Source organism: Pongo pygmaeus, chromosome 1 (genome assembly GCF_028885625.2).
Source record: "Pongo pygmaeus isolate AG05252 chromosome 1, NHGRI_mPonPyg2-v2.0_pri, whole genome shotgun sequence".
Classification (NCBI taxonomy): Eukaryota; Metazoa; Chordata; class Mammalia; order Primates; family Hominidae; genus Pongo; species Pongo pygmaeus.
The window spans coordinates 216,835,837-216,863,390 of NC_072373.2; the positions used below are offsets into that span (position 1 = coordinate 216,835,837).

At 41.8% G+C, this 27,554-nt stretch overlaps 1 protein-coding gene across 1 annotated transcript in view; it reads right to left on the reverse strand.

Moving 5' to 3' along the window:
• Window positions 1–27,554, reverse strand: part of KAZN (kazrin, periplakin interacting protein) — a 1,229,657-nt gene that overhangs the window by 920,646 nt on the left and 281,457 nt on the right. The window contains exon 2 of the mRNA XM_054437733.2: window positions 14,764–14,921. Coding sequence (XP_054293708.1) covers window positions 14,764–14,921 — 158 coding nt within the window. The remainder of the gene's footprint in view (window positions 1–14,763; window positions 14,922–27,554) is intronic.

Consider the following 27,554-nt stretch of genomic DNA (forward strand, 5'->3'; position numbering starts at 1 on the left):
GGGCTTCTGGGACTGAATCCTAATAAACACTTGGATATAGAGAAAAAGCTATCAGCAACGCAGAATGAAGAGGAGGTATTGGAGGTCCTAGAAGACAAAGAAGGGAGGGTGGAGGGACAAGTGACAAAATAGTGCCAATTCCTGGGCTCTGGAAGAGTAAACCTGTCCATATTGCTGAAGAAGGAACAGCCTTATCAGTGAATTAGAAACATTCCATTAATGAAGGGAAAATTTCAGATGTGCTTATAGAATTTTAAAAAATATATTTTTTCTTCTATAATAAGCTGTTGTATCTATAGAAAACTTCTATGAGAATGTATTGGTCTTTCTTCGAATGGTTGACTGTTGGCTGAAAAGCATTTTCCAGCCAACTATGCAAGCAGCTTAATTGTGCCTCCTTGAAAATAAGAACTATACTTGAATACTCCAACCAAATCTGGAGAAGGGTTGGCACAAGATAAACAGTGTTGTCCCACAGGTAGACCAAGTAGCTAGTCACGTAACAGTTTGAGGCTCCTCAATCTCAAATCTCTATCCTTGCCAGACTCCCAAATTATACAAACTACTCCAGATTCACTCCTCTAGAAAGTGGTGGCTCATGTCCCCCTCCCCCGCCCCCTTCAGCTGCTCTGATTTAGGCTGGCTACGTTCCCTTAAGGGCCCATGCCCTCCTATCCCAAAATACTCTCATGCTGCTCCGCAAAACTAAAAAGAAAGGGCAACTGCACTGTCTGGCACATAGCACTCAGTGAAGCCTTCATGAAAAACACTGCACTTTCCCAGAGTCTTTCCTCCTTCCAAATGCAAATAGATACTTTACAGACTGCCTCCCCAAGGACTGCTGGGAGAGGATGGGTCTGGGGACACAGACAACGATGGGGAAAGGGCAAGTCTGACTAATGGGGGCACATCAAGGAAACTGGACCAGGGAGACAGAAGCCTCATGCAAAAGAGCAGGTAACAGTCCAGGGAACTGGAAAAGTCCTGGGAGAGGAATTTAATCCACTCCACAATCCCTCCAAAGGCAGAAGATGGTGGACAGAAGATGACAACCAGGTTTGCCACACTGAGCCAAATTCTGGATCCTGGGAGAGACTCAACTTGTCCCCTGGGGTAGCAGCATGACTCTGTCCACAAGCTACAGCTGCCGGTAAGCCTTGCTCAATCTCCATTCCACTTGCTTGTTTGCCCCCATGCGTCCTCTAAAGTATCAAGATTTGGTTGAAACTGATTAAGAAGCCCTAAAGATCATCTGAAATGTCAAGTGCTCCTCCATTCTAATAATATGCATCTGGAATACTTCCCAGATGAGAGAAGACATGTTTCCCTTTGATTTAGAGTTGGAAGGATGACAGAGTGGAGGCAGTAATGATGATGAAAAGAAAGCCGTAAGCCAGGTGACAACTTCCCATCACCCAGGGAAGCCAATAATAAGGAATCAACAAATTATGCGTGATGTTGGCATCAGCAGCATAAACAACAGCGATACCACCTACAGCAAATGCTGTTAAAACACAGCCACCTGCTATGCCAAGCCTGGGCTCTTAGAGGACCCTAGGCTTACCTTTGATAAAACAAAAACCTCTAGGGCCAGCATTCAAGGCTGTTACTCTGTGGAGATCAAGGAAACACACAGGTTGGCCTCAAAGTGCAACCATTTTTATTCCATTAAACTAAGAAAAAAAGAAATGCACTACTATTGAACCGCATTATACCTGGTAAAAAGACACCTTAGTCTTAGTTTGTGATCTTCTCATCAGGAGAGGTGTATTAGTTTCCTGTGGCTGACACAAGGAAGCAGCACAGACTGGGTGGCTGATACAACAGCAATTTACGGTCTTACAGTGCTGGAGGCTGGAAGTTCATAATCAAGAAGGTAGCAGGGTAAGTTCCTTTTAAAGGCTCTAAGGGAGCCTCTGTTCCAGGCCACTCTCCCAGCTTCTGGTAGCCCCATGCATGTCTTGGCTTACAGATGCATCACTCCAATCCCTCATCTTCATATGGTGCTCTTCAAGATGTGTCTTCACATTGTCTCACCTCTGTGCATATTTGTCTCTGTCTCCAAATTTCCCCTTTTTATAAAGACACCAGTGTATTAGTCTGTTTTCATATTGCTATAAAGAACTGCCCAAGCCTGGGTAATTTATAAAAGAAAGAGGTTAATTGACTCACAGTTCAGCATGGCTGGGGAGGCCTCAGGAAACTTACAATCATGGTGGAAGGTGAAGCAGAAGCAAGGCATCTTCTTCACAAGACGGCAGGAAGGAGAAGTACAGGGGGAAGAACTCCTTATAAAACCATCAGATCTTTTGAGAACTCGCTCATTATCATGAGAACAGCATGGGGGAACTGCCCCCATGATCCAATCACCTTCATCTGGTCTCTCTTTTGACACGTGGGGATTATGGGGATTTGGGTGGGGATACAAAGCTTAACCATATCATATCAGTCATAATGGATTAGCACCCACTCTAATGGCCTTAACATGATTACCTCTGTAAAGACCCAATGTCCAAATAATGTCACATTCTTAGATTCTGGGAGCTAGGACTTCAACATAGCTATTCTTGAAGATGCAATTCAACTCACAACAAAGGAATTATTCCTTTTTGATGCAGCTGGGAAAATGCAGTGTAGGGCATCCATTTCCAAACTGTGTTCTGCATAACTGTATTTTGTAGAGGTATTTCAAAGATTCTGAAAACACTGATTCAAATTTTATTTGAAAATATATTTAAAAGTCATCACATACACTCAACTACGGTACACATCACTTATGAACACCAGCGTACAGCTTGTGCTTCCAGAACAAGTTTTTTTTTTTTTTTCCAGACCAGGAATAAAACTTCTTATGCCACCTCCACGTATACATTCAAGTTTCTTCTTAGTAAGTTATGCTTTTAAATGATTGTAGCTTTATACAGGTCTTTGAATTCAAGCTCTGTGCTTGACTGCACAAGTGTAGAAATGAGTGGGTCCCTGGAGCTTAATTTCAAGTGACCAGACACCTCTGCTCAGGGAGAGCTCCCACCCTGTCCTGTGGCTAACCAAGTATGGAATATCAATGGGACAGTATTGCATACAAAGGATGACATTTCCTATAAGGTTTGGGTACCCTATCATTCAAACTTCCTCAGGTTGCAAGTGACAGAAGCCCAACTCAATCTAGTTTAAGTGAAACGGGGATTTTCTTGCCTATTTCACAGAGTGTTTCTTTTTCCCTTTGTTCCTCACTGTCTTAATTTCCCTGTGGAGTTTCCTCCATGTCTATGTTTGGGGTACCACGAATTGGCTCAGGCCACACACATTCGACCACTCTCTAGCCCACCTCCCTGAACTGCAGAAAATGGAAAGCTAAAAATTCCCTTGCAGCTACATTTCCCAAGGTGGCCTACGTTCTGCACCTAGGAGTAAGGTGCTGGTGGCCAATGAGACAGCCATGGTGAGAGAAGAGATTGGCTCCTTTAGCAAACTGGAGGCAGAAGTACTTGGTTCTCTAGGATAGCTCTGGAGGGAGTCCTAGCATTCTGTCCTTGGTGTCACGGATGCCACCCATCACCTGGCTGTGTGAGGCAGCTGCTGTGCAGTTTCCACTAACAGTCTTACGGATGGTTTCTCCTGGCTACTGTTATTTCTGGCTATGTAGTCTCTAAACCCAGTTTCAAGACCTCTTAGAGATTCTGTAGGCTACCAAAATCTCTCTTAAAAAGTCCTTTCTAGTTAAATTAGTTAGAGGGTATGCTGATGTCTGCTGTTAAAAACTATGATGGATACAGCATAACTCCAATGATCAGCAGAGACACTGATGACTCCCAGATGTGTTCCTTGAGCCCAGAACTCTCTCTCAGGCTGAAGACAAAGGACTGTCTCTTAGACAACTACACCTAGATGTACCATGGGTCCCTAGATTTTCAATCTCCAAATCAAGCTCATTACTTCCCCATTCAAGCCTGCTGTTCCTTCTGTTTCCTTTATGAGGTGTTACTAAACCATAATCTGAGGCTCATCCTAGACCCATCTCTCACTTTTACCTCCAAATTTCAATTAATGAAATTGCTACTTGCTAAACATTCCCTGAATATATTTTTTCCTCTTTAATCTTACTGCCCCTCATTATAGTCCATTGCCAAAAAAACTGCCTCCTGTTCTCAGTCTCACCTCAGCCAATCCATTTTTCACTCTTCCTCCAAAGTAATCTTTCAAATAGCCAAATATAACCATAACATCCCTTTGCTTAAATGCATTCAATGCACCCTTTTGCCTAAGTGCATTAAATCCATCACCATTACTATGGTTCTCAAGCTGGATGAATGGTGTAAAACCAGGGGGCACATGTTGCAGAGACTGGCTAAAACCTCATCAAATCTATTTTCCTCTTTCTCCTTAGAACACGACTAGACCACTTTCCAGCTCCCCTTTCAGTTATAGGGCTTATTAAATCAGACCTGAATTCAAATATTGGATATGCAATTGTGTCAGCTAGCTCTTGCTACGTTACAAAACACCTTGGAACTTTATTATTTCTTATAAATGTGCAGATTAGTGGTTATGCTGTTCTGGGATGAGCCCAGCTGAAATCTGCTGGGCTTTCTCATACATTGTCACTTCAGTAGGTTTGCTGGGAGCTGGCTAGTCTAGGAGGGACTCAGCAGGATGACTCACCTGGGCTCCACGTGACCTCTCACCCTCCAGGCAGCTAGCTCAGGCTTGTTCTCATGGTAGAGAGAATTTCAAGAAAGAGCAGAAATATGCAAGGTATCTTGGTGTCTAGTCTCTAAAGCAACCCACCCTTTTTACTGCATTATCTTAGCCAAAGAAAGTATAGGCCAGTTCAGAATCAAAGGGTAAGTAAATGCCTCTTATAGAGAAAGGCTGCAAAGTCACATTGCAAAGAAAGAAAGTAAAGAATGACAGCCATTTTTGCAATCAAACTAGCACAGGTATTCACTAGCTGTGTGACTTTAAATAAATGTCCTCTTTGGGCCTCAGTTTCCTCACCTGTAAAATAGGGAAAATCCCACGTCCCCCACAAAGTCACTGGGGGTATTAAATGAGATAATGGAGGTGAAATCCTTAGCAGAGTGTTTGGCATATAGTAAGTACTCAATAATCTTTCACTACCTTTATTTTTCACATCACTCTGCAATGTGTACCACTGTGACTTTCAGGTTGTTGGTATAAGCTCAGGAAGTATTTGTTGAACAAATTAACCATGCACCTGTTGCAATGACCAGCTGAATTGATGTACTTTTAATGGCTCATCATGTTTCTAGCTCTGTCACAAGCCTACACTTCTCACAGTTCATCACCAGCCCATTTGAAGTCATCCTGCCCAAGTTTGATGTAGAGGCCTCTTAAATTATGTCCTCCAGCTGTTCAGACAGTCTGTCCTCTGTGCACATATAGGAGCATAAGAACACAGTTCGTGCCCTCTAAATAAACCAACTAGAGCAGTCTTTCCAAAAGAGAAGATCCATAAAACTTGCTTTAGGGCAGTTTAAACTCCCATTTCCAATGGATAAAAAATTGCCAAGAGTTATCCTAAGAAATCTTGTGCTGATTTGTTCGTGTGATAGATTGAATTAATGGCCCATATTTTATACCTCTTGGTGATATCTTCTCACACTCACTCTGGGCTCGGTGATGTGACTTGCTTTGGCCAATGGGATAGCAGCAAACTTGATACAAACAGAGGCTAGAAAAGTGAATGCTTTGTCTACTTTTTCTTTTTATGGACCCCTATCACCACTATGGAAATATTCTGGAGTTAGCCTGCTAAGGAGGGTGAGAGAGGTGAGTCATTGCAGCTGAGTTCATCTAAGATCAGCCAGGCCCCAGTGCACAATGTATGAGGGACACCAGTCAAGATGAGCCAAGACTGTCTGTATTAGCAGAATTACCCAGGAAATCCATAGACTTACAGGAAGTATGTAAGTAGCTGTTGCTTAAAGCCACTGTTTTGGGATGGTTTCTTAAGGCAGCAGTCACGGATACAAATCTATGCCATGATTCTCCGTATCAATTGTATCATGAGCTCCTCTTTGTTTTGTACTTTTGAAGGAGAAAAATAAAAGAGGGATCAGACTCAGTAATCCAATACAAGAACATCCATTCTGAAAGCAAGTCTCTGGGCTACTAAGCTGGCCAAAGCAAATGACTTTGGTTCAAGTCCCACAGGAATAAGTGAGTACTTGAAATAGCCAGGTCACCATCTCATTATTAAACTACTTTTAAGTGTGATTTACTCAAAGACAAGGAATGAAGGAACACGGGTTATTGGCTCGAGTTGGCACCAAGGAGTCTTACTGGCTGTATTCCCAGGTTCAACGTCAGATTTAAATGTTGACACTTAGCAACACCATGCCTCAACTTACCTGGCTACTCTTGTGGGACTGTTTGAGTTTAATATGAATGTGTATAAGGATTCCTGTTCTAAGTGTAATTTTTTTAAGATTATAATTATATGGTATACATTTGGCTGTCTATTATCTGACTAATGGATGGAAGCTACAACCTTAAAAAGATACTAAATAACAGATAAGAAAAAAGTCTGATATTGAATTCAATTGTGGTGGAAAAAAATATTGGCAATGAAATTACTTTTCTAATTTTATCTCATTCAAACTAACATTGGTTTACATTTCCTGAGTGCATGCCACCAGGGAAGAAATGCTTTGCCCATGGATAATCTATGGGTACATAACTGAGAATTGACTATTGGCTAGATTCTATGAGGCTGCTCTTCCGGTAAGTTACTGCATATTCTTCATATTCTTGTTCAGAACAACTCTACACTTTCCTCATTTTCCCTTCATCCATCCCACTCCTATGTCTCATGAAATTCAAACAACTCTTACCCTAGCCTTCTTTTGTGTGTGTCTCTATGTCCCCAGCATCTAGCTAGAAAAGCCTGAGATCCCGGTTCCTCTGTGGACACCAATAGGCAAAGGATTAAAGGATTGTCTGTTCCCAAGGGACCAGCTGGAATTGTTATATTCCCTAAATTAAATGTAAATTTCTGAAAAAATAATTTGTATAGATCTTTTGCAACATCTCAGGGGAGCTATTTCCAATTACCTCATGGGGTAATGCTTAACACACACAACTAAAGTACAGATATATGCAATAAAGCATGAGACAAGGCTTCTCTTTCTCCCTCTCCGCACCCCCGCCCCGCCACACACACACACTCCTCTCTCTCTCTCCATCCCCAGATCTAAGTTTAAATGTCATGTTCAAAGAGAATGTCTTTTAACTGTTATCTAAATGGGGTCCTGGTATAGTGCTTCTTTAAGACAAATATTAAAACTCACTATTATCTGTTTACTCCCGTATTTATAGTCAGTTGCCCCCAGTGAAATCCGAGATCCTTGAGGGCAAAGATTACTCCTTTCATTTTCACCGGTGTTTCCCCCACAGGCTGGCAACATCCCTGGCGCATAACAGATGTTCAATGGAAAAAGGAGAAAGTGAGTGAATGGATAACGAAGATGTATCTGGCAAATCAATTATGATCAATTATAGGGCTTGAAATAAAAGAATTTCAAAATCAAAAGTGTTCCATAAATAATTAAAAAGTTAGCCTTTGACCTAAAGTAGGGTTTCTCAATCTTGACACTACTAACATTTGAAGTTGGATAATTCTTTGCTGTGAGCAGCTCTCCTGTGCATTGTAGAAAGTTTAGCAACATCCTTGGCTTCTACTTACTGGATGCTAGCAGCACACTCACCCCCTGCCAGTCATGACAATTGAAAATATCTCCAGACATTGCCAAATATCACCCGGTGTGGGAGGGAAGCAAAGTTGCTCTGCTTCCTTCTCAGCTGGGAGCCACTCATCTAAAGGTTGATAGTGGGATTGGGTATTATTTTGGAAGCCAAGTATTTGCCAACATCACAATAGACATCATGAAGAAAATGAGATATGTGAGGTAGGGGGCTGTAATATATTTCCTATTCTATTTAAATACTTTTGTAAACCATATTCTTGGAAGCTGAACCTTTCTAGGAATCTGAGAGGGTAGTGTGTAGCTTTAAGAATGTATCAACATATTACAATTGTCAAAATATTTTTAGTTATGTGAGGTATTCTATATCTGAAGCCAGGTTTTAATGTTCTTCTTTCTCAAAATTACATACCCCCTTTCTATCTATTTAATAACCCCTCAGGAAGCAAATACTCTGCGTCACCATCTACAAGTAGGAAATCAATTACTCTTTCTTTGTGATGGGCTGGATGGAACAATGTAAAAAAGGCTATTTTATTAAAGCTTAATACCTAGTTTTCAAAATAGAGATAATAATACCCAACCTCCTGTCCTTCTCATGGCTGAGAAGATGAGAAAATGCTAGCAAAAGTGCTTTGTTAACAGTAAAGTGATCTGCAAATATCAGCTAGGTCCTTCTCTGAGATTCCATAGCCCCCATGTATGCTGTCATCAGTATGTATCATGGAGCACTTCAATGTCCAGTTATCCATCTAATCCTGAACCCCTCTGGTGGGGGAGGAGAGGTAGGGGTAAAGTTCTCTCCCTCTCTGTCCCTAGAACTTAGAGCAGTGCCAAGCTGTGTACTGAGACCCAAGCATGAAGTCCACACATGCAGCAGGCAGGGTAAATTAATTATTGCCTCCATCTGCAGCGGTGTCTGCCAGCATCTACTCCTCCTTCTTGTGGTAATAATACCTGTCTGCACTTGCTCACAGCCATGGCGAGACCATCCATCAACAAGCCTACTTGCCCACGGTCAAAGAGAGGAGGGCCCAGTGACCTAAGACAGATCATCAGATTTTTCCAAGGATTTGAATCTTGATCAAAGTGACACAGAGAAAGAAAATGGTTGGAGCCAAGTTGTCCCAACCACAGCACCCTGAAACAACTGCTTTTAAGTTTTTGACACCTAAATCTCCATAGCTACCCTCTCTCCTATCTTTTCTGAGATGTAATTCTTTATCTTTTCCTATGAGCTACCCATGGGTTTCTATTAACTGTATCCCTGTTAATGTTTATCAGAGCTGGTCTCTGTTGCTGACAACCAAAGAATCCTAACCGAATCCTCACCCCAACCTTCCTTACATTATTTTGTTACTATTTCGTATCCTGCTCGCTGTAACAGGAACCATCACTTATTAGACCAGCATAAATTCTATTTTATTATCATTTTAAATGTTATTAAACTAATGACTCAGTATCAAAAATGTAACATAAAAGCTCTATGATGTACAAAATATTTGACTGTTACAAAAGTAATTGAAGTTTTGCACCAATAAATTCCCAAATTGTCCTTTGGCACTATACAGATCTATGGAAGTTGTACCAGTTTGATAGACACTACTCTATTCAAGCATCACTCACCCCAAGTAAGAGGTGCACCTTTCCTTCAGAATACAATGAATGGAAATCAATCTTTTTTCTGAGTCTCATTTACCAACTCGACCTGTGTCTTGGCGCACCAAACACTGAAACAACTTTGCATTCTCTGAACATTTTGCTTTATGGATTTTACAAAGATGACAGAGGTCTCAGGAGGGTCTAACTTTCTCTATCAACTTAAAAAAACCCTAGACACAAGCTTAACAGAACAAGAGTATTACAATTTTATGTCTTATCCTCCATTTCTTCTAAACAGGAAGGGTAAGTACAGAAGTTCTGTAACTGAAGGGATTGCATCTAAGCCTGGCAATACCTGTGGCTTAAAGTTTATTTATCTAAAAAAAAAAAAAAAACACATTTTAAAGATCAAAACTATTGTGGCAGAATGGAAAGAGTGCTTGTAAGAGTTATGTAAAAAACTACAAGCTTTTGGACTTGCTGATTTGATAGTTTTGCAACTAAGAATGGAAAATAAGCATTGCTTTTGCAAACTCGCAGGGAAAGGATGTGTAATGGAACACATGGATTATTTGAGGGGATGTGCTAAGACTCCTTTGAATAATCAGCTTATCATTGTAGCTTTTTAGTGAAGGGAACTAAATTCTTTAGCATCCATTTAAGTATTTCTTTCTCCTATGACTTTTACAAGGTGGAAAGCTGATGGGATGAGTAGACTTCAAGATATCGCAGGGTAATTTTCTTAGGATGAAAGCTTTGCCTGTTTTCTCTGGTTCTAATGTCAGAGTTTCTTCCCTGCTTGCTAAGGAAGAGAATCTAGGGAGGAGAGTTCTAATTCTTTCTCCATCATGGTGTTACATCCCAGAGGATAAGGAAAACCCACATGTGCGGTACCATTCATAGCCGCAGCCAGCATCTGTGACCTTCTTAAGCCCAGGATCCTTCTGATGTCTCAGTTTGTACAAAGTGAGGGCAAGACATTCTCTAGGGCTAACCAGGTCACATTCATAGGCATAACCCTAAAGCCGGCAGCAGCTAGAAAACTCCAGATAACTGTACCAGTGACAGCCACAGAGGCCTACCTACCTTGACCACAGTATCAACTTCGGAAAGAATCTGGAGGGATGGAAAGTGCTAGTAACAGGAGAATCAAATTAAAATGTACTTCTGTCATAGGTGTGAACTGCTCAGTTCCCAAGGTGTCCTTCCCAATGCAAGGTGATGTTGACTTTGGGGTGCTAACCCTCCCTATCTGCCAGGAACCTGAGCCAAGTGTTCCTCTGGTCCACACTGCACTTCCGCATCTGAGGCCAGGGAGTGTCCAGACAGCTAAAATAGCTGATCATGTTCAATCGGCCCAGTTTTGCCAGAAACCAATTGGAAAGCACAATCATCTAGAAGAGTTTGCTAGACAGCTCTTTTAAAAAGAGAAAAGAGAAACGAAGCCACCCAAATCCTATGCAGTGTCTGATCCTGGCAGGGCTCCCAATCTGCCTCCTGAATGCCAGGTTTCCCTCCTGCTGCTGCTTCCGCTCTTGCTTGGCAAGGGGGAATATAGGCTTTTGGCAAATGTGCTTTCCAGTTCCCCGAACACAAATAACAGAAAGAAAGACAAGGAAAGAACAGGAAAGGGAAGGAAGAGAAGGAAGTGAAAAACGCAGAATGTAATTCCACATCTCAGCTAAGATTTATTTTGCCAACCAAAAGAAGAGAAGGCGAGGGAGGGAAGAGGGGAATAGATTTGAGAGAAGGAGAAAATAGGAGGGGAGGAGAAGAGATGCTGGGTGGGGTTGGCAGAAAAAGGGCAAAGGGAGAAGACAAAGAAAAGCAAAAAGAAAAGGGAAGAGGAGACAAGGGCAGAAGGAAAAAAGGAGAGTTTGAAGAGTAAGGCAAATTTCAGGTCTTTTCCGCCTAACGATGGACTTTGTTCGAGATTTGTTTAGAGATGACAGTTGTGTGGTTTATTTTTATTTTGAAGGGTTTACTTTCATTCCTAGAGATGGACCTCTGAGAAGGGTATAGCAATGATTCAGCCTCCCTTAAAACAAGCTCTTTCTTTTAGTCCCAGTACAGGCCAAGTTTTAGGCAAAGAAGCTACCCTCTTCCTGTCCAGACCCAGGCAGCAGAGCACAGACTCTCCCTCAGCCACCCTTTGTTCCATGGCCTGCAGAAGGAAGCCCCTAGGTGCACAGAAAGTTCTCTACCCTTTAGCACTCAGCCTTCAAGAAGGGGACCTTGCTGCCAACAAAGCGATCTTATTATTTTTCCAAGCATTTGTCTCCCCTTAATAAATAATGATATTAGGTCTTTGGGGGGTAAAGGGAGAGAACTGCCAATGAGAGATTTAATTTGCTGTAATCAACCCCTCTTAGCGTGCGGAGTCACATAATATGAGTAAAAGAATTAACCTCTACCAGAAAGAATTGCTCCTTCGGTGTTATGAATCTAATCACTTAGGAGGCTGAGTCGGCATTTTGGGTTTAGACAGAGCTCTCAGGAATCAAAGCCACAAGATCAGGTTTCAAATGTGATCTGAATGGCAAACTCCATTGAATTTGGGGGCCTGCAAACTAAAAAGGAAATGGAATGCAAGTAGAGGTGCTACGCCTCTTCAGACACCTCCACGCTCAAAACATTTAGGGGACGAATACCTAATTGCAGGCTTTCTGGGCTGCCCATGTGAGGTGCTCCCTTCGCGATTCCATTTTCCAGGATGGATTGTCAGGCCTGCCAATCATCTCTGGCTTCCCCATTATACTTGGGAGATGTGTTTGCTCTGTGCACGTTGTTTTATAATCCTCAGAGGTGGAATTTCATAGTCCAGCAATGCTTTTGCCTTTGACATTCTCCTAAGCAGGATTTATTGCTTCCAAGACAGATGTGACTTGAATCGATTATGCCTTTTAAGCAGTCACTCTCAAGCAGCCTCCGGGTTCTGTGGAACACTTTTTGCCTGACTTCATTCGACTTGTAAGCTGATGTCAGAGTTTCATCATCATCTAATACTATTAAGGGCCCTGTGGGTATGGAACTGAGAGGGCTATTATACCAACCAAGTTCAAGGATGTGGTTACTACCCTTGAAAGGCTTACATCCTGCAACACACAAACCTAAGAAATGCCTATTAATATCACAAAATGCAGACTGAACGAAAGGATGTTCAGATAAGTTATATCTACATTCTATCAGCCTCCCACTGTTGATGAACTTAGTGTATGAAAATGAGTACATTCATTTGTCTTTGGAATTGAGAGAAGAAGCAGTGTTAAAGCACAGATGGAAAATAAGTGAATTAGCCCCCAAAATGCCCAATAAAGAGTCTTTTTTAAAAAATGACATATTTTTAGGTGTCTACTTCAAAACTCAAAATCACATATCATCCCTGGCCATCCCCAAAACGTCGGGATTCCTTGGCATTTTATAAGTTTGGCAACACTCATCTGAGACAGTAGCAGGATGGAGGACTGGGGGTAGCAGGTGTCATGATCCCAATTGACTTCAGCAAGGAACGGAGGATCATAACCAAAACACTGTTTCAAAAAGTTAGCGGTTTTGGAAGAAAACCAATCAGAGTGGCATACTAAACTCATCACAACCCACTTCATCCTTTGTTAGTTTAAAAGACAGAAGCAAGGAATCTTGGAATGTTAGGAGGCAAAAGAAACAATGGGGTTTCCACGTGACTTTTCTACCTGACCCAGGTAGACACCCACCTTCAGGAAAGAGGAAGAAGATGTAACCCACCTTCCTTTTTAGCATATGACTTAGGAGAATATCCACCATATCCCGCTCCATTTTATCTGGCCATTTAAAGGAGAACATTCTAGCAGTCATCGATTTGGGATCAGGAGAGAGTATGATAAGAAAATATTCCTACATGATGACCACACGATAGGGGATATTTTAATCTCCTTAAATAAAAAAGGGAAACTTCATTGTCAACACCACGAAGGATGAAGGCTCTCTAATGAATTAGGCATTCAGTGGGCGCAAATATTTCCGGAATATGAAACATTTTTGAAATCCAGTTCTAGGCACTATTAAGCTCAGATGTGAAGGAGAGGAAAAATATGCACTTTTTTTAGTACCTTAGGTTTTGCAAACTGGAGTTTACACACAATGCCTTTTGGGATTCAGTTAGGCAGTTCCCTTGGCTGAGGTGCTGGCTACAGGATTGGGACCAGGCATTTCGAGGAAAGCTAATCCTTTCAAGAACAATTTGCTCTCTTTTATTCAGTAAATTCTTCTAAATTTCCCTTTTTTCTGAGTTTCAAAATTGGCTGTCATAGCTTCAGAATCCTTCCTTTTTCCACCAGACAGGCTGGGGGAGAGAGGAGAAGCTGAATGGGCTGTTTATAATGAAGGAGAGCAGGAGAACCATGAATAGGAATGAAAGGCTTTGCATAATTCGGGCCATCTCAACAGAGGGCCTCAAAAATCCCATGGGGCGGCTTCAGGCATTGACAGGTGAGAGAGGCACAAAGGCACAGCCAGTTAAAGCCTTATTGGTACAAGACCCAGGCTTCGGGATTGATTTTAAAAATAAAACATAAACCACTACCAGCGTAGAAACAAAAGCAAAGAAACCACAGTTCAAAATCTCTGCTACAGAGCGGAATGAAAGAAACCACCAACCATTCTGACCTCACCAATGCTGAACAGAAAACAAGCTCAGGAAGAAATCCCCAGGGCAAATGAACACAAAAATCACCAAACCCACAGAACATTTCCTGAAACATTTCCCAACACTGAAGAGGTAGGAATGACAATTAGATCTAGTTCAATTTGGCTTCCCTAACACAGAAAACTATCAATTCTCTTAAAACACCTGGTGTTTGTCTATCAACACGTCTGAAGAGACCCACCAACAAAGCCAGAAGGAGTAGATAACTTTTAAATATTTCGATAAAATAGTACACAAGGAGACACCTTGAATAACATCTCAACAATAGCCTACAATGAGCTAAATACCTTCCGCAATAAATTCAGTGCTAGCAAAACCTGTGCTGATGTACTTACTGGGGCGGGGCGGGAGGGGTACAGCAAATGCACCAAAATATTCATTAGTTACTTAGTAATGCTGTTTGGGACAAGTATTTGCTCTACTCCAAAGACTTTGCCAGCTATGATGCCTGCCAAGTTTATATGTAAATGGATTTTCACTTTTCCAAGGCTAATGGGAGATCTGTTAAATTCTCAGAGACAACAAATATACTCTTCTTAAGCTGTATTACTTTGACTTTTTAAAAAGCTATTTTAATACTAAATTCCAAATAAGATCTAATCAGAAATCCAATACTCAACATATCCAATCTGTTATATCAGAAAAACAGGTTTCAATAGGTGTGGTAGTTGAACATTTTTGGACAGTTTATGCCAAAAAGAAAAAAAGATTCCACCTTCTCCATAGAGAATTTCTGTATTGATTTTGTACCTGAGCATCCATTAAGAGGTGCCTCATCAATATCATGGAACTCTTCAGAGTCTCCTTCTCAGTGGGTAGAAAAGGGTCTTTGTCCTCCTCCAGTGCCTTCGACTTGGTGACAATAAAATGGGAAATCTGGTCATTGAGGGTGTGCAATGATTGCACAGCTGTGGAAAGAAAAAGAAGGAGAAGTAGAGTCACAACTGCTAACTTTCAAAGAGAAATTGACTAGCCATTTTGAAGGGAAAAGTACGGGTGTACATACAAGGTCTAAGCCAGGCAGGTATCAAGAGCCTAACACATCTATAAATTCCATTAACAAACGTGTTCAGTAACTAACAAACACTTATTGAACACCATTCAAATGCCAAGCCTACATAGAGTGTTTGGGGATACACTTGTGAGCAAAGCCTGACATGGTACCTACACTCATGGAGTATCTAGTCCTGTTGGGGAAACTTAAAAAAAAAAAAATCAAGGTGGTAAACAGATACATGAATATGACTTTGTGGTAAGTGTTTATAAACTGCAGAAATTAACAGGGCATGAGAGGACAGCCCTAGACTAGATTTACATTTATGGTAATACAGTTGGCTATTGTACCTCTAAGCAGATGGCCTCTGTCATTAAATTTTATGAAGGGATAGTGGCCATGTTTTCCAATCAGTGCCACATGTGGGCTGAAAGGATTATTATTTCTCTATAATTCCCATAGCACTTACCATCTGACGTGTTATAGATTTTAAGATTTTACTTATTATGCTTGCTGCCTCTTTCTCTATTTTCTCTACAATGGACTTAATCACAGCAGAGAGGCTTCTTTTAATCACTTTGCTTACTGTCATATCCCCAAAAACTAGAACAGCACCTAGCAAACGGAAGGTGCTTAATAAATATTGTTGAATTAATTCCTTACATCTCTGTGAATTAATATTTCTTTCCTTATGGAGTTTCTATCATTTTCAGGTAAATCTATCCTTTCAAACCCCAAATAAGTAAATTCTAGGCATTCTCCATAAAGCCACTGCATTTGCCACAATTATGAAAAGAAAAATGTAATTATCAAGGAGCCAGTATACAATAGAGGGACTTTGAAGACTTCTGGCTTTGGCCATGAGGGTCCAGATTATCCTCTTGCTGTAAATAACTATAAAACCGAACACTATGTTAGAATCAACTATTTTTAGACATTGAACAACACGGGATTGTGATCCTTGAGAAAATACGAAAAAGCAAGTTGAGTCCTAACATCTCCATGCATTCTGCAAAGAGAGAATTTCCAGACTCCAGCATAGAAAAGAGAAATCCAGAGAGAGCCCCACAATGTCACTGAATTAAGGAGCTAGAGATCAGGAAGACTAAGTTAGCTAGGATTTCCAGGACAAAGTTCTAAAAGAGCAGGAGGCCTACACCTAGATCTCCAAAGATCTGCAAAGGGGTTGCCTTTGAGTTGTTGGCTGAATATCAATCCTGTGTCTGGGCAGGATAAAACTCTACATGACCAGGCAAGAAAAACGTGCAGGAGAGAGCAGTTACAGGGGAGCTGCAGGCCAAATAATTTCAAGAGATCACGTGTCCATAAATTGTTGACATGCTCACCAGCCAAAGAGGAGGAATTTGGGTGGAATACAGGACACATTCATTAGAGACTCCAGAAGGGCCAGGGTGTAGAAATTAAGCAAAATGATTCCTAGAATAAAGGCTATTCCAGGCCCATCCAAAAAGAGCTTAAAAGTAAGCCTTGAAAGAGTTGAACTGATCTGCAAGTAACTAAAATACCTGCCAAAAAATTAGCATTTTTATAGAAGTGTAACAAAATATAGTACCCCAAAATGTAAAATTCATAATGCTTAGGATTCCATAAAAAATTACCAGACATACAAAAAAGCAAGAAAATGTGACTAATAGCTTGGAGAAAAATCAGTATACAGAAACAAACCCAGAAATAACAGAAGTGATAGTATTAGCAAACATGGCTATTCAGACGGCTACTAAAAATATGCTTTGCTTGTTCAAGGTTGTAAAACAAAACATGAATATAATAAAGAGAAAAGTAGAATATTTAAATCAGAACCAAATGGAACCTCTAGGGATGAAAACTGCAATATCTGAAATGGAATTCTCATTGGATGAGATTAATAGCAGATTAGACAATGCAGAAGAAAAGATCAGTGAACCTGAAATCATAAAATTAGTGACAATGTAAGGCTATAAAGCTAACTTATATCTAATTGGAGTCTCATTGGCAGAGGTGGGGAGGACAGGAAAACAGAAACAGTAGTTGAAGAACTAAAATTGTATTAGTCTGTTCTCATGCTGCCATGAAGAAATATCGGACAGACTGGGTAATTTATAAAGGAAAGAGGTTTCATTGACGCATAGTTCCACATGGCTGGGGAGGCCTCAGGAAACTTACAATCATGGCAGAAGGCACCTCTTCACAGGGTGGCAGGAGAGAGAATGAGTGCCAGCAGGGGAAATGCCAGATGCTTATAAAACCATCAGCTCTCCTGAGACTCACTCATTATCATAAGAACAGCATGGAGGTAACCGCCCCCATGATTAAATTACCTCCCACAGGGTCCCTTCTATGACACATGGAGATTATGGAAACTACAATTCAAGATATTTGTGTGGGGACACAGCCAAACCCTATCAAAAATGAACAATTTTTTTCCATATTTGATAAAAACTATAAACCTATAAGAATCCCAATAAACTCTAAGCAGGATGAACACAGAGAAGGCTGCAACAAGGCATATTATAATCAAATTACTAAAAAAAAACACACACAGTGAAAATGAGAAAATCTTAAAATCAACCAGCTCCCCTGTAACTGTTCTCTCCTGCAAGTTTTTCTTGCCTAGTCATGTAGAGTTTTATCCTGCCCAGACACAGGATCATAGAAAAAAGGCATGTTACATTTAGAGAACAAAAAACGATGTCAGCCTTCTCATCGGAATCTATGCAAACCAGGAAATAAAAAAATTGACATTTCGAAAGCACTGAAAGCAAAAAACTTGCCAACCGAAATCACCAATGTACAGTTCTATAACCAACAATATCTTTCAAAAATGAAGTTGACTTTTTTAGATAAACAAAAGCTGAGAGAACTCATCACCAGCAGATTTGCACTAAAAGAAATGTTAAAGAAATTTCTTGAGGCAGAAGGAAAATGACAGTAGGTAGAAACTTCTATTTACAAAAATGAAAAAAGAACGCTTGCAAAGGGAAATGTTTGAGTAGCATAAACATGTTTTCTTTCTCATCTTTTAATTCATTTAAAAGATTATTGATGGTTTAAAGCAACAACAATAATAATGTCCTGTGGGGTTGATAACATACATAGAGTAAAATATACGACAATAACAGCACAAAGAATAAGCAGGTGCCAATGGAAGCATATTGTCCTTTTTTTTTTTTTTCTTTGAGATGGAGTCTCACTCTGTTGCCTAGGCTGGAGTGCAGTGGCTCGATCTCAGCTCACTGCAACCTCTGCCTTCTAGGTCCAAGTGATTTTTCTACCTCAGCCTCCCGAGTAGCTGGGACTACAGGCACGTACCACCACACCCAGCTCATTTTTGTACTTTTAGTAGAGACGGTCTTTCACCATATTGGTCAGGCTGGTCTCGAACTCCTGACCTTGTGATCCACCCGCCTCGGCCTCCCAAAGTGCTGGGATTACAGGCATGAGCCACTGCGCACGACCTAAGGTTCAGATCTTATACATAAAGTGGTATAATATAATTTGAAGGTAGACTGTGTTAAAGATGGATATCGTAAATTCTCAATTAATCTCTAAAAAAATTAAACAAATAATAAATAAATAAATAGAAGATGGGTTTTGAATCATGGAGAATCAAACTTGGAGGACTGAGCATAGAGTGGCAACTATACCAGATATGACATCAGAACTATGCCTCGTTGCATGGGAAGACTCCACAATCCTTTCCTGGGCTAGAGGGGAGCTTGGCTAAAACAGAGAAGGATGGACTAGAAAGAATATGGCCTGATTCTCACTTAGCCTAAATTCTGTTCTCCACTGGAGAGGGTTAGAAACACCCAGACAGATTTGGGGATCTGAAAATGGAAGTTCCCTCATGTCTCATACCCTGCTCTGGGCAGCTGTGGCAGCTGATATTAGGGTGGAAATGGTGACTCTGTGGCATTTTAAGTTAGAGAGAATCTGAGATAGCTCTGCCACCTATACTCTCATCACTCCACCTCGTCTTGCTTAGTGTTGAGCAACTGGGGTTGATGATATCTCAATCTAGTCCAGAAACGGCCAGAGAGAGATTCATGGACAAGCTATACATCCCAGGACAAGATAATACATAAGCCCCCTGAGAACCCAAAGAGAAGGGAAAGAGAAAGGGTAGGGGAAGCAATTTGAATTTATTTGATATTTACTCAGAAGATACTCACTTTTAAACCAGAAGTGACTGAGTTACCCTAAGTGGAAATGGGTGCTCCAGATCTAAATTGAGTTCCATTATTCAAAGTTAAAAACAATACCACATGACTTTTTAGCATTGTGACTATTTAAACTAGCATTTAAACTTCTGTGTGTATCCCCTGTATGTTATCTGCAAACAGGAAGGTTAGGACATGCTGAGCCAGGAGGAGAAGAGTTGGCAAGGGCATTGAAATAACCTACCCATGGTCTACAACCAATCTTTGCTCAATTTATGCCTCATTTTCCTCTACCATCCTGCCTTCCCTTCCCCAAACTCCCAATACACAGACTCGATGTTCTTAACAAGCCTTCTTCCCAAATCATTCTGGGAGTACCCCAGTTCCCAAGTCCTTTGCTTATACATGCACAGACATTACTATTGAAAAAACTCCTTATGCCGGTTCTTGGAAGACAGGAGTTACTGTCCTTGCTTTTCACTCTAAGTAGGCTAGTGGATTTGGGGTTCTCAAAATGCATTTATTACAACTTGTTGTTTTTCTTTTGCATACATTGCTCACACACAGTACAACTCGTTCTATCCTTGTTCCGGAAAACTGAGGCTTAATCACCAAAACATGCCCTAAGTTTCGTTTTGTTCTAAACACAAAAGACAAATTGAAAGAGTTAAGCACCTCCTTCTCTGCTCAAAGAATAAATTCCATCAGAGAACTTACCACATTGTATTGCAATTGCTTAAGAATCCATCCGTGGGCCAGGCGCGGTGGCTCACGCCTGAAATCCCAGCACTTTGGGAGGCGGAGGCGGGCGGATCACGAGATCAGGAGATTGAGACCATCCTGGTTAACACGGTGAAACCCTGTCTCTACTAAAAATACAAAAAATTAGCCAGGCGTAGTGGCAGGTGCCTGTAGTCCCAGCTACTCTGGAGGCTGAGGCAGGAGAATGGGGTGAACCCGGGAGGCGGAGCTTGCAGTGAACCGAGATTACGCCACTGCACTCCAGCCTGGGCGACAGAGTGAGACTCCATTTCAAAAAAAAAAAAAAGAACCCATCCATGGTAGATTGAATTACTGGTTCAAAAACTGCCCCTCTCTAAACTAATGCCTACAGAGTCCTCCGTAGTGACCCTCCCGTGGGAGAAACATTCTTCCTGCCTTCACTGATGTTAGGTTTTGCCATATGACTTGCTTTGGCTAATTAAACATGAGCAGACACGAGCTAGACCGTGCCCAAGCTGAATCTTTAAGAGCCATCACATGGCCCCTACTTACTCCTCAGTTTTCCCACCTGTACAGAGTTGCTCTGAGAATTAGAGACAGATTGTATAAAGCACGTGTCACAGTACCTGCCATATGATAAGCATGTAAAAAAAAGTTAACTATTAGATTATCATTCCAGTTTGTACCTCAAATCTTTAACGTGCTGATATTAATTTTTCTGTTTATAATTGAGATTGATTTTTAACTCCTTGTTATATAAGTGAGCCAAAGATGGTCTCTGTGTATTGGCCCCTTGGTTATTTATTTCTTCTTTGCAGGCTCAGCCCTGCTAGCTCACAAGCCCACCAGAAACAAACTCAAAATTTTCCACATCTAATTGCTTTAAACATAGCTCAAATAAGCAGATGTTTAGCCATTTAGAGCCTGCCTTGTATAATCTGCAAAACTGCTCCCAACACCTGTTAGCCATAGATAGGCTAAACCCTGAGCCATAAAGACCCCAAACTTCTGCCCTTCAATGAGTCCTGTCCTGAAGGCTCTCGAGGTGCTACTGAGCAACACCATGTTGACACATAAGTTCCCTCTCTACTCCCCATCTCCCTGGGTTTGCCTTGCCCTCCTTTCCTTCTGAGTGTGGACTCCCTGCACCTCTGGACAGTCTCCCACTGTGCAGAACTTCCCTTCTTGCCAGCCGGTCAAAGCATTCCCCAATAAAGCTTGAGGGTGCTACCACCTTTTCGCCAGTCCCCAAATCCTGTGACCTCCCTATACCACCCATTTGTCTATTCAGTGTGTACCCCCAGTTACAACTTGCCTAGTGCTTCACACTCATTGAAAACATAATTAATGCAAGTTGAATATGTGGAAGTAATGGTATCGAAGAGGAATGCCTTTTCCCATTTGTTTCTATGTACAGACCAAATATTCAAGGCTGATCGCCCTGTGTTAGGTTGTGTAATGGACATTTTATGTTTCTGTCTGGTTAGCATCTATTTCCCTCTTCTAATAAAAGCAGCTCTCTTCTCATTTTGTAGCAACATTCTTTCCATGTGTGGTTTATTTAGGGCTGATTCCACTCCCAAGTCCCTGAGGTGGGCACATGGTCCAGGCCTGGCCAATCCAAGCATTTCATCTCTTTGGCAACAGTGGTTGGTTCAGCAAAGGACATGTGAACCAAATGCAGCCAAACAGGTTTAATCTCAAGACTATTTGATAGAACTATTGAGAAAGAGATAGGCTCCTCAAGTTGGGCGGGGGACTACAAAGCCCACCAGCTGCTCCACATTTATAACAATTTACCAATCCCAACTGAAAAAGAGAGCCTAGCTATCTCTTTCTCAATAGTTCCGGCAAATAGTCCTGGGATTCAATCTGCTTGGCTGTGTGGCCTCTTTTTCAATTGGGATTGGTAGACTGGTAGGACTGTGGAGCAGCTGGTGGGCTTTGTAGTCATCACTTGAGGAACTCTTGCCTGAGAATAAAGCCAATTGAGTAAATGGAGGTAAGTGGAGCTGAGAGACAGGGAAAGTGATCCTTAAAGACATCATTGCAGCACAGGATTCAGCCACAGACTTCTCAGTTAAGTAGGTCAGTGAATGCCCTTCTTTTCTTTAGCCCATCTGAGTTAGGTTGCTATCATTTGCAATCAGGAAGTCTTGATTACTATAAAGATGCTTGTACTCTTTCTTCACTGCAATAGTTATTGGTGTGGTTATTTCTTGAATGTCTGCCTCCCTCTGTTGTACATCAAAGATAATCTTAAATTTTTTGCTACTCCTCCCCTTGAGAAATAAGGTCAAAATCCCCTCCTCGTGAGTCTGGCTGGCCTTAGTGACAAGGTTGTCCCACAGTAAGTGGCAGAAGCGGTGCCCTGGGATTTCTAAGTCTAGGTCATAAGAGACCTTGCAGCTTCTGCCCATGACTCCTGGAATGCTCCTTCTGGGAGAAGCTGCCATATAAGAAGTCTGAGGAATCTGTGACCACCATACTTGGAGGAAGCCCACACTCACAGACAGCATGGAGAAGGAGATGCCCAGCCATCCTCAGCTTTCTTCTAACCATCCAGCCCAGGTGACAGATACACGAATGAAAAAGCCATCTTGAATATTCCAGTCCCAGAAGGTGCAATATAGAGAAGGGCCAAGAAATCCAGCCATCTGCCATCACAGAGGCCCTTGCCATGGCTCCAGCCATCCACCATCACAGAGGCCCTTGCCATGGCACCAGCCATCTCAATGATTCAAGTCATCCCAGATGAGGCCACAGCCACTATGGAGCCTAGCTGAGCTCCTCCCTGTGCAATACCCAAATTCCTGGCCCACAAAGCTGAGAGCATAATAAGGTATTGATTTGCATTGCTTAGTTTCGGAGTGGTTTGTTACACAGCAATAGATAACAGATAACTGTATCACCCTCATGGAACACACTATAAATTGTAAGTTCCATGAGGTCACCAATAGTATATTTTTTCGGTTAATCATTGTATCCCCTGATTTAAGCATAGGACCTGGTACATAATAGTGCTCGAACAAATAAATATTTGCCCAAAAGAGCAAAAAAAGAACAAATCAATGAAGAAATGAAGGAAAAAGCCAACTCCACTCCACTTCGTCCCCTCCCTCTGCCCCATCATCCTAGAATTGTGTGGTATGCACATTCTTCTCCATTTGGCCTATAGACATTTCAACTAAACAGTGCTGTTCTTAAAATGTATGATGGATTACAAAAATGAAGAACCATATACATGCTTTCTTACCTACCTGAGTTTAGGAAATTGAGTCATAAAATCCAGTTTATTTGGTTGGTTGTTTTGAATGTGAAATGATGTTCAATTTATTTCATGTTATTTTGGTCTACAAATTTAAAGAAACTTGTATTTCTGTAGTAGGCTTATTTATACGAAGGGCTCATTTCAATTTCATTGTACATTAATGAGTATTTATTTAGGTTACAGATAAGAATGGCACACTTATGAGTTGGCAGAGGAAAAAAATGACATGCTTCGACATTTTGTGTCATTAGCAAAAATAGAAGGCACACATACAATTTCTTGTTTTCAGAAGAGAAATAACAGCTTACCATACTTTGCTTCTGTCTTATGGATCAGATGAAGTATAGCACATGAAATAATAATAGTATCACTGTAAACTCTCATTTTATGCAGACGAGCCCAGATGTCACTGAGATGGGCTATTACACGTTTTCACAGAAAAATGTACCAGATGAGTCATATCATGGGGCACAGCCTTGCCACAAGAAGCTCCATGGATTTCATGATCTTGTCATTTATATGGTCCATAGATATGAACTAATGACCAAATTTATCTCTGCATGTTAAACAACCTTTGCTTTCATGTATCTCAAATTCTATGATGTATTTTGCATTAAAATGCTCACAGGTTTCCAGTTCTTGCTTTAATATGGTCTCATTAAATAAATGAAGCCTAAATAATTCAGATTTTCTCCCCATTATTGTAATAAAACATCCTATAAGTCAAAAGTTGATGCTAGAGGCAAGGATGTGGAGAAATGGGAACTCTCATAGGTTACTGGTGGGAATGTAAAATGGTCCAGCCACTGTGGAAAACAGCTTGGCAGTTCCTCAGCAAGTTGAACACAGAATTTCCTTATGAGCCAGGAATTTACTCTTAGGTATATAAGCAAAAGAATTGAAAACAAGTGTTCTAGCAAACACTCGCACATGAGTATTCACAACAGCACTATTCATAGCAGCCCAAGGTGGAAACAACCCAAATTCCCATCAACTGATACATGGACAAACAAAATGTGGTATATCCATACAATGGAATACTATTCAGCTATACAACAGGAATGAAGTGCTGCTGCGTGCTAGAATGTGGATGAATCTAGAAAACATTATGCTCAATGAGAACCAGACACAAAAGACCACACATTTTAATTCCATTTTTAAGAACTGTACAGAGGGCCAGTAGCGGTGGCTCACACCAGTAATCCCAGCACTTTGGGAGGCTGAGACGGCTGGATCACAAGGTCAGGAGTTCGAGACCAGCCTCATCGAAACCCCATCTCTACTGAAAACAGAAAAATCAGCTGGGCATGGTGGCAGGCACCTGTAATCCCAGCTACTCAGGAGGCTGAGGCAAGAGAATCGCTTGAACCCAGGAGGTGGAGGTTGCAGTGAGCTGAGATTGTGCCATTGCACTCTAGCCTGGGTGACAGAGTGAGACTCTGTCTCAAAAAAAAAAAAAAATGTACAGAATAGGTAAGTCCATACAAGCAGAACATAGAATTAACTGCTTAATGAGTACAGGGTTTCCTTTTGTGGTGATAAAAAGGTTCTGGAACTAGATAGTGGTGATGGTTACACAACACTGTGAAAGTACTAAATGCCACTGGATTATACACTTTAAAGTAGTTAAAATGGTAAATTTCAAGCTACATGCATTTTATCGCAATTTTTTTAAGTTGATACTGGAACATCTTCCTAGAATCAGACACTGGAGTGGTCTCTGACATGTAAGGATGCCACTGCTGACCCTACCACTGGGATTTGTCTTCTGGTGGGATCAGGACACAGCCAAACCTATTTTTTTTTTCTTTTTACCTTGACCCAGTGAAAGAGTCATAACTTATAAGATCATACGGGTTTAAAAGTAGGTAATGAAACAAACCCTTAAAACCACGGATTCAAAATCAATTTACCACCCTTTTAAATGGATAGATTTGCAAGAGAACCAGAGTTACGTTGTGAACAAAACCACCATGTGTGGCTGTAAGTTCCAACCAGGTGGTGCCTGAATTGGGCTCTGATTGAGCCTGTGGGGTTTGAGAGCTGATGAACCGCAAAGGAGGGGCCAGAGTGAGTTGTGAGGCGGGCATGTGGTTCAGATCCACATCTTGGAGGATCAATGCGGCTCCATTTTTAGAAAGCCAAGCCCATGTCCAGAAAGAGGGTTGGGGGAGGTCCAGGCTGCCACAGCCTGTGGAAGAGAGTGCGCCTCTTTAAGAAATGTGGCTAAGGGCATGAGGTTTTGGGGTCAGATTTCCTGAGTTCGAACCCCGCCTCCATCTGCTATTAGCTGTGTCTAATAGCTGTTGGGAAGTGACTTCATCTTCTTGGGTATCACTTTTCTCTCTGTCACATGGAGACAAAGCCATATTTACTTGATAGTAATGAGTATTAACCTAAGTAATGTAACTGAAGTACACAGAACAGTGCCTGGCCCAGAGTTACTCAGTGATGATACCCAGCTATCATCATCCCAATCATTACTTATGGCCATTGCCTAATTCCCATGAGCCTCCAGCAGTTCTAGTTGTGACACGACCACCAGGGTGACCCTGCTGCAGGGGACAGTCCTCGGGGATGGACACCCTAGGTAGCATTGGTGGCTCACTGGGAGTCAGCCCCTGCCTGTTCTCACAGCCCTGTGTGTGCTCAACCCAGGACAGCACCCTCTTCACTCCACTCCAGTTGATTGGGCACCACCAAACTGTCCAGAGGTAGGAAATTGGAGCTGAGGCACCCAGTGAGGCTAATCGGCTGGACACATAACATGGAAACTCTGCTGGAATGGACAGCCACATTCTAATGGGCAGTCTGGATGTGGGAAAGACAGCTGGAGAGACAACAAGAGAAGAGAAGGAAAGGAAGGGGAGGGGAGGGGAGGGGAGAGAAGAGGAGATAGAAGAGAGAGAATGACATGGTAAGGACCCAGAGGGCAATACAGAGCAGCGATAGAGCCTCATTCTTGGCCTTGGTTTCCGTCCACCGTGAGACCCAGCTGTCTCCTGCCCTGACCCCTTGAGATAAATTCCCTTCTTCTCCTTAAGCCAGCTTCATTTGGTTTCTGTTACCTATACCGAGTAAACCCTACTTAATATGAGTCCCACAGCTGATGTCTTTCTACTGCTTAGGACAAATGCCTTTTATTTCTCAAGACTTCCAGAGTACAGATGAACTTTGCTATTTACTTAGGTTAATATTTTCCATGCCTTGCTCAGAGGGAGGTGATGGTAACAACATCAACACCCCCACTACTAATGGCAGTTGCTATTTGTTAAGCACTTACTGAATATCAAGCACTGTGCTGAGTGGCTTGCATGCATCATTGCATTTCATTGTCACACAACCCAGGTTTAGGTACTACTGGCTCTGTCCTTCTGTTGAGGAAACAGAGCCTCGATGGTTTCAGGAATTTGGCCACAGCCACACAACCTTGTACCTGTGAAGCGCTCTATGGCCCTCTGGTTCTCCCTGCTGGACTGGACAGAAGCTTCTAGTTAGGCTGAAGAATATGACAATCCATTGCTACACTAAATCTATGAATCTACGATCCAGTTTTGTACTCAAGTCACACAGTCCTATAGCCTGTAACGGGTAGCATCATCTACATCCACCATTGCCATGAGGAAGCTGGCTGCTTGTCAATCCTGCCACATCCTTCAAAGTCAGCAAAAAAGGCCACCTCTAATGGAACACAGCCCTGAGCACTATCATGCAACTGAAGAGCAGACAAGTGTCAATTTGCACAAAGATAATAAACGCTTTCACATTCAGCGTCTCCCTCTGCGCATCCCAGAACTCCATAAAGAACTCTGCACCACTCTGCCTTCCTGCCTAGATGGGATCTAACCACGCCTTGTTCCAAGGGCATTCCAAACGGCTTCACTTTTCTTTATTTGTAGGTTCCCAGCGTTACCAAGGCCAACTCCACTTTGACCCAACAGAAGCTGCAAGAAAATGCGTTACAATAAAGTCGCCCTGTGAGAAGTGGATTCTGACAAAATCATGTAGCCAGCAACTTGCCTGGGCATAATACCCGAATTTTCATTTGAATGTCATTGTCCAGTAAAGACTGCAACAAGGAAATGGGCTTTGGCTCGAGGAAGAGGAAGCAGCGCCAAGGACGTGTCAACCTTACAGTGACAGAAGATTGTATGGTGTAACTGCGGCCCTGATGGGACGTGCTTGCCATTGGAAGGAGACTAACTTGACTCCTGGAACCAATTAATTTCCAGAAAAGCTGAGAGGCCATGGCATTTGGCAGCTGAGTGCAGTTCAGACCTGAGAAGCACCCGGTGGCTGGGTTGTCTGGCCCCCAGTTTTGTCTGGACTTTTCCTCCTATGCCACCATTGCAGTCTTTATCTCCACCCCAAGGCCTTTCACTTCCTTGCTCCC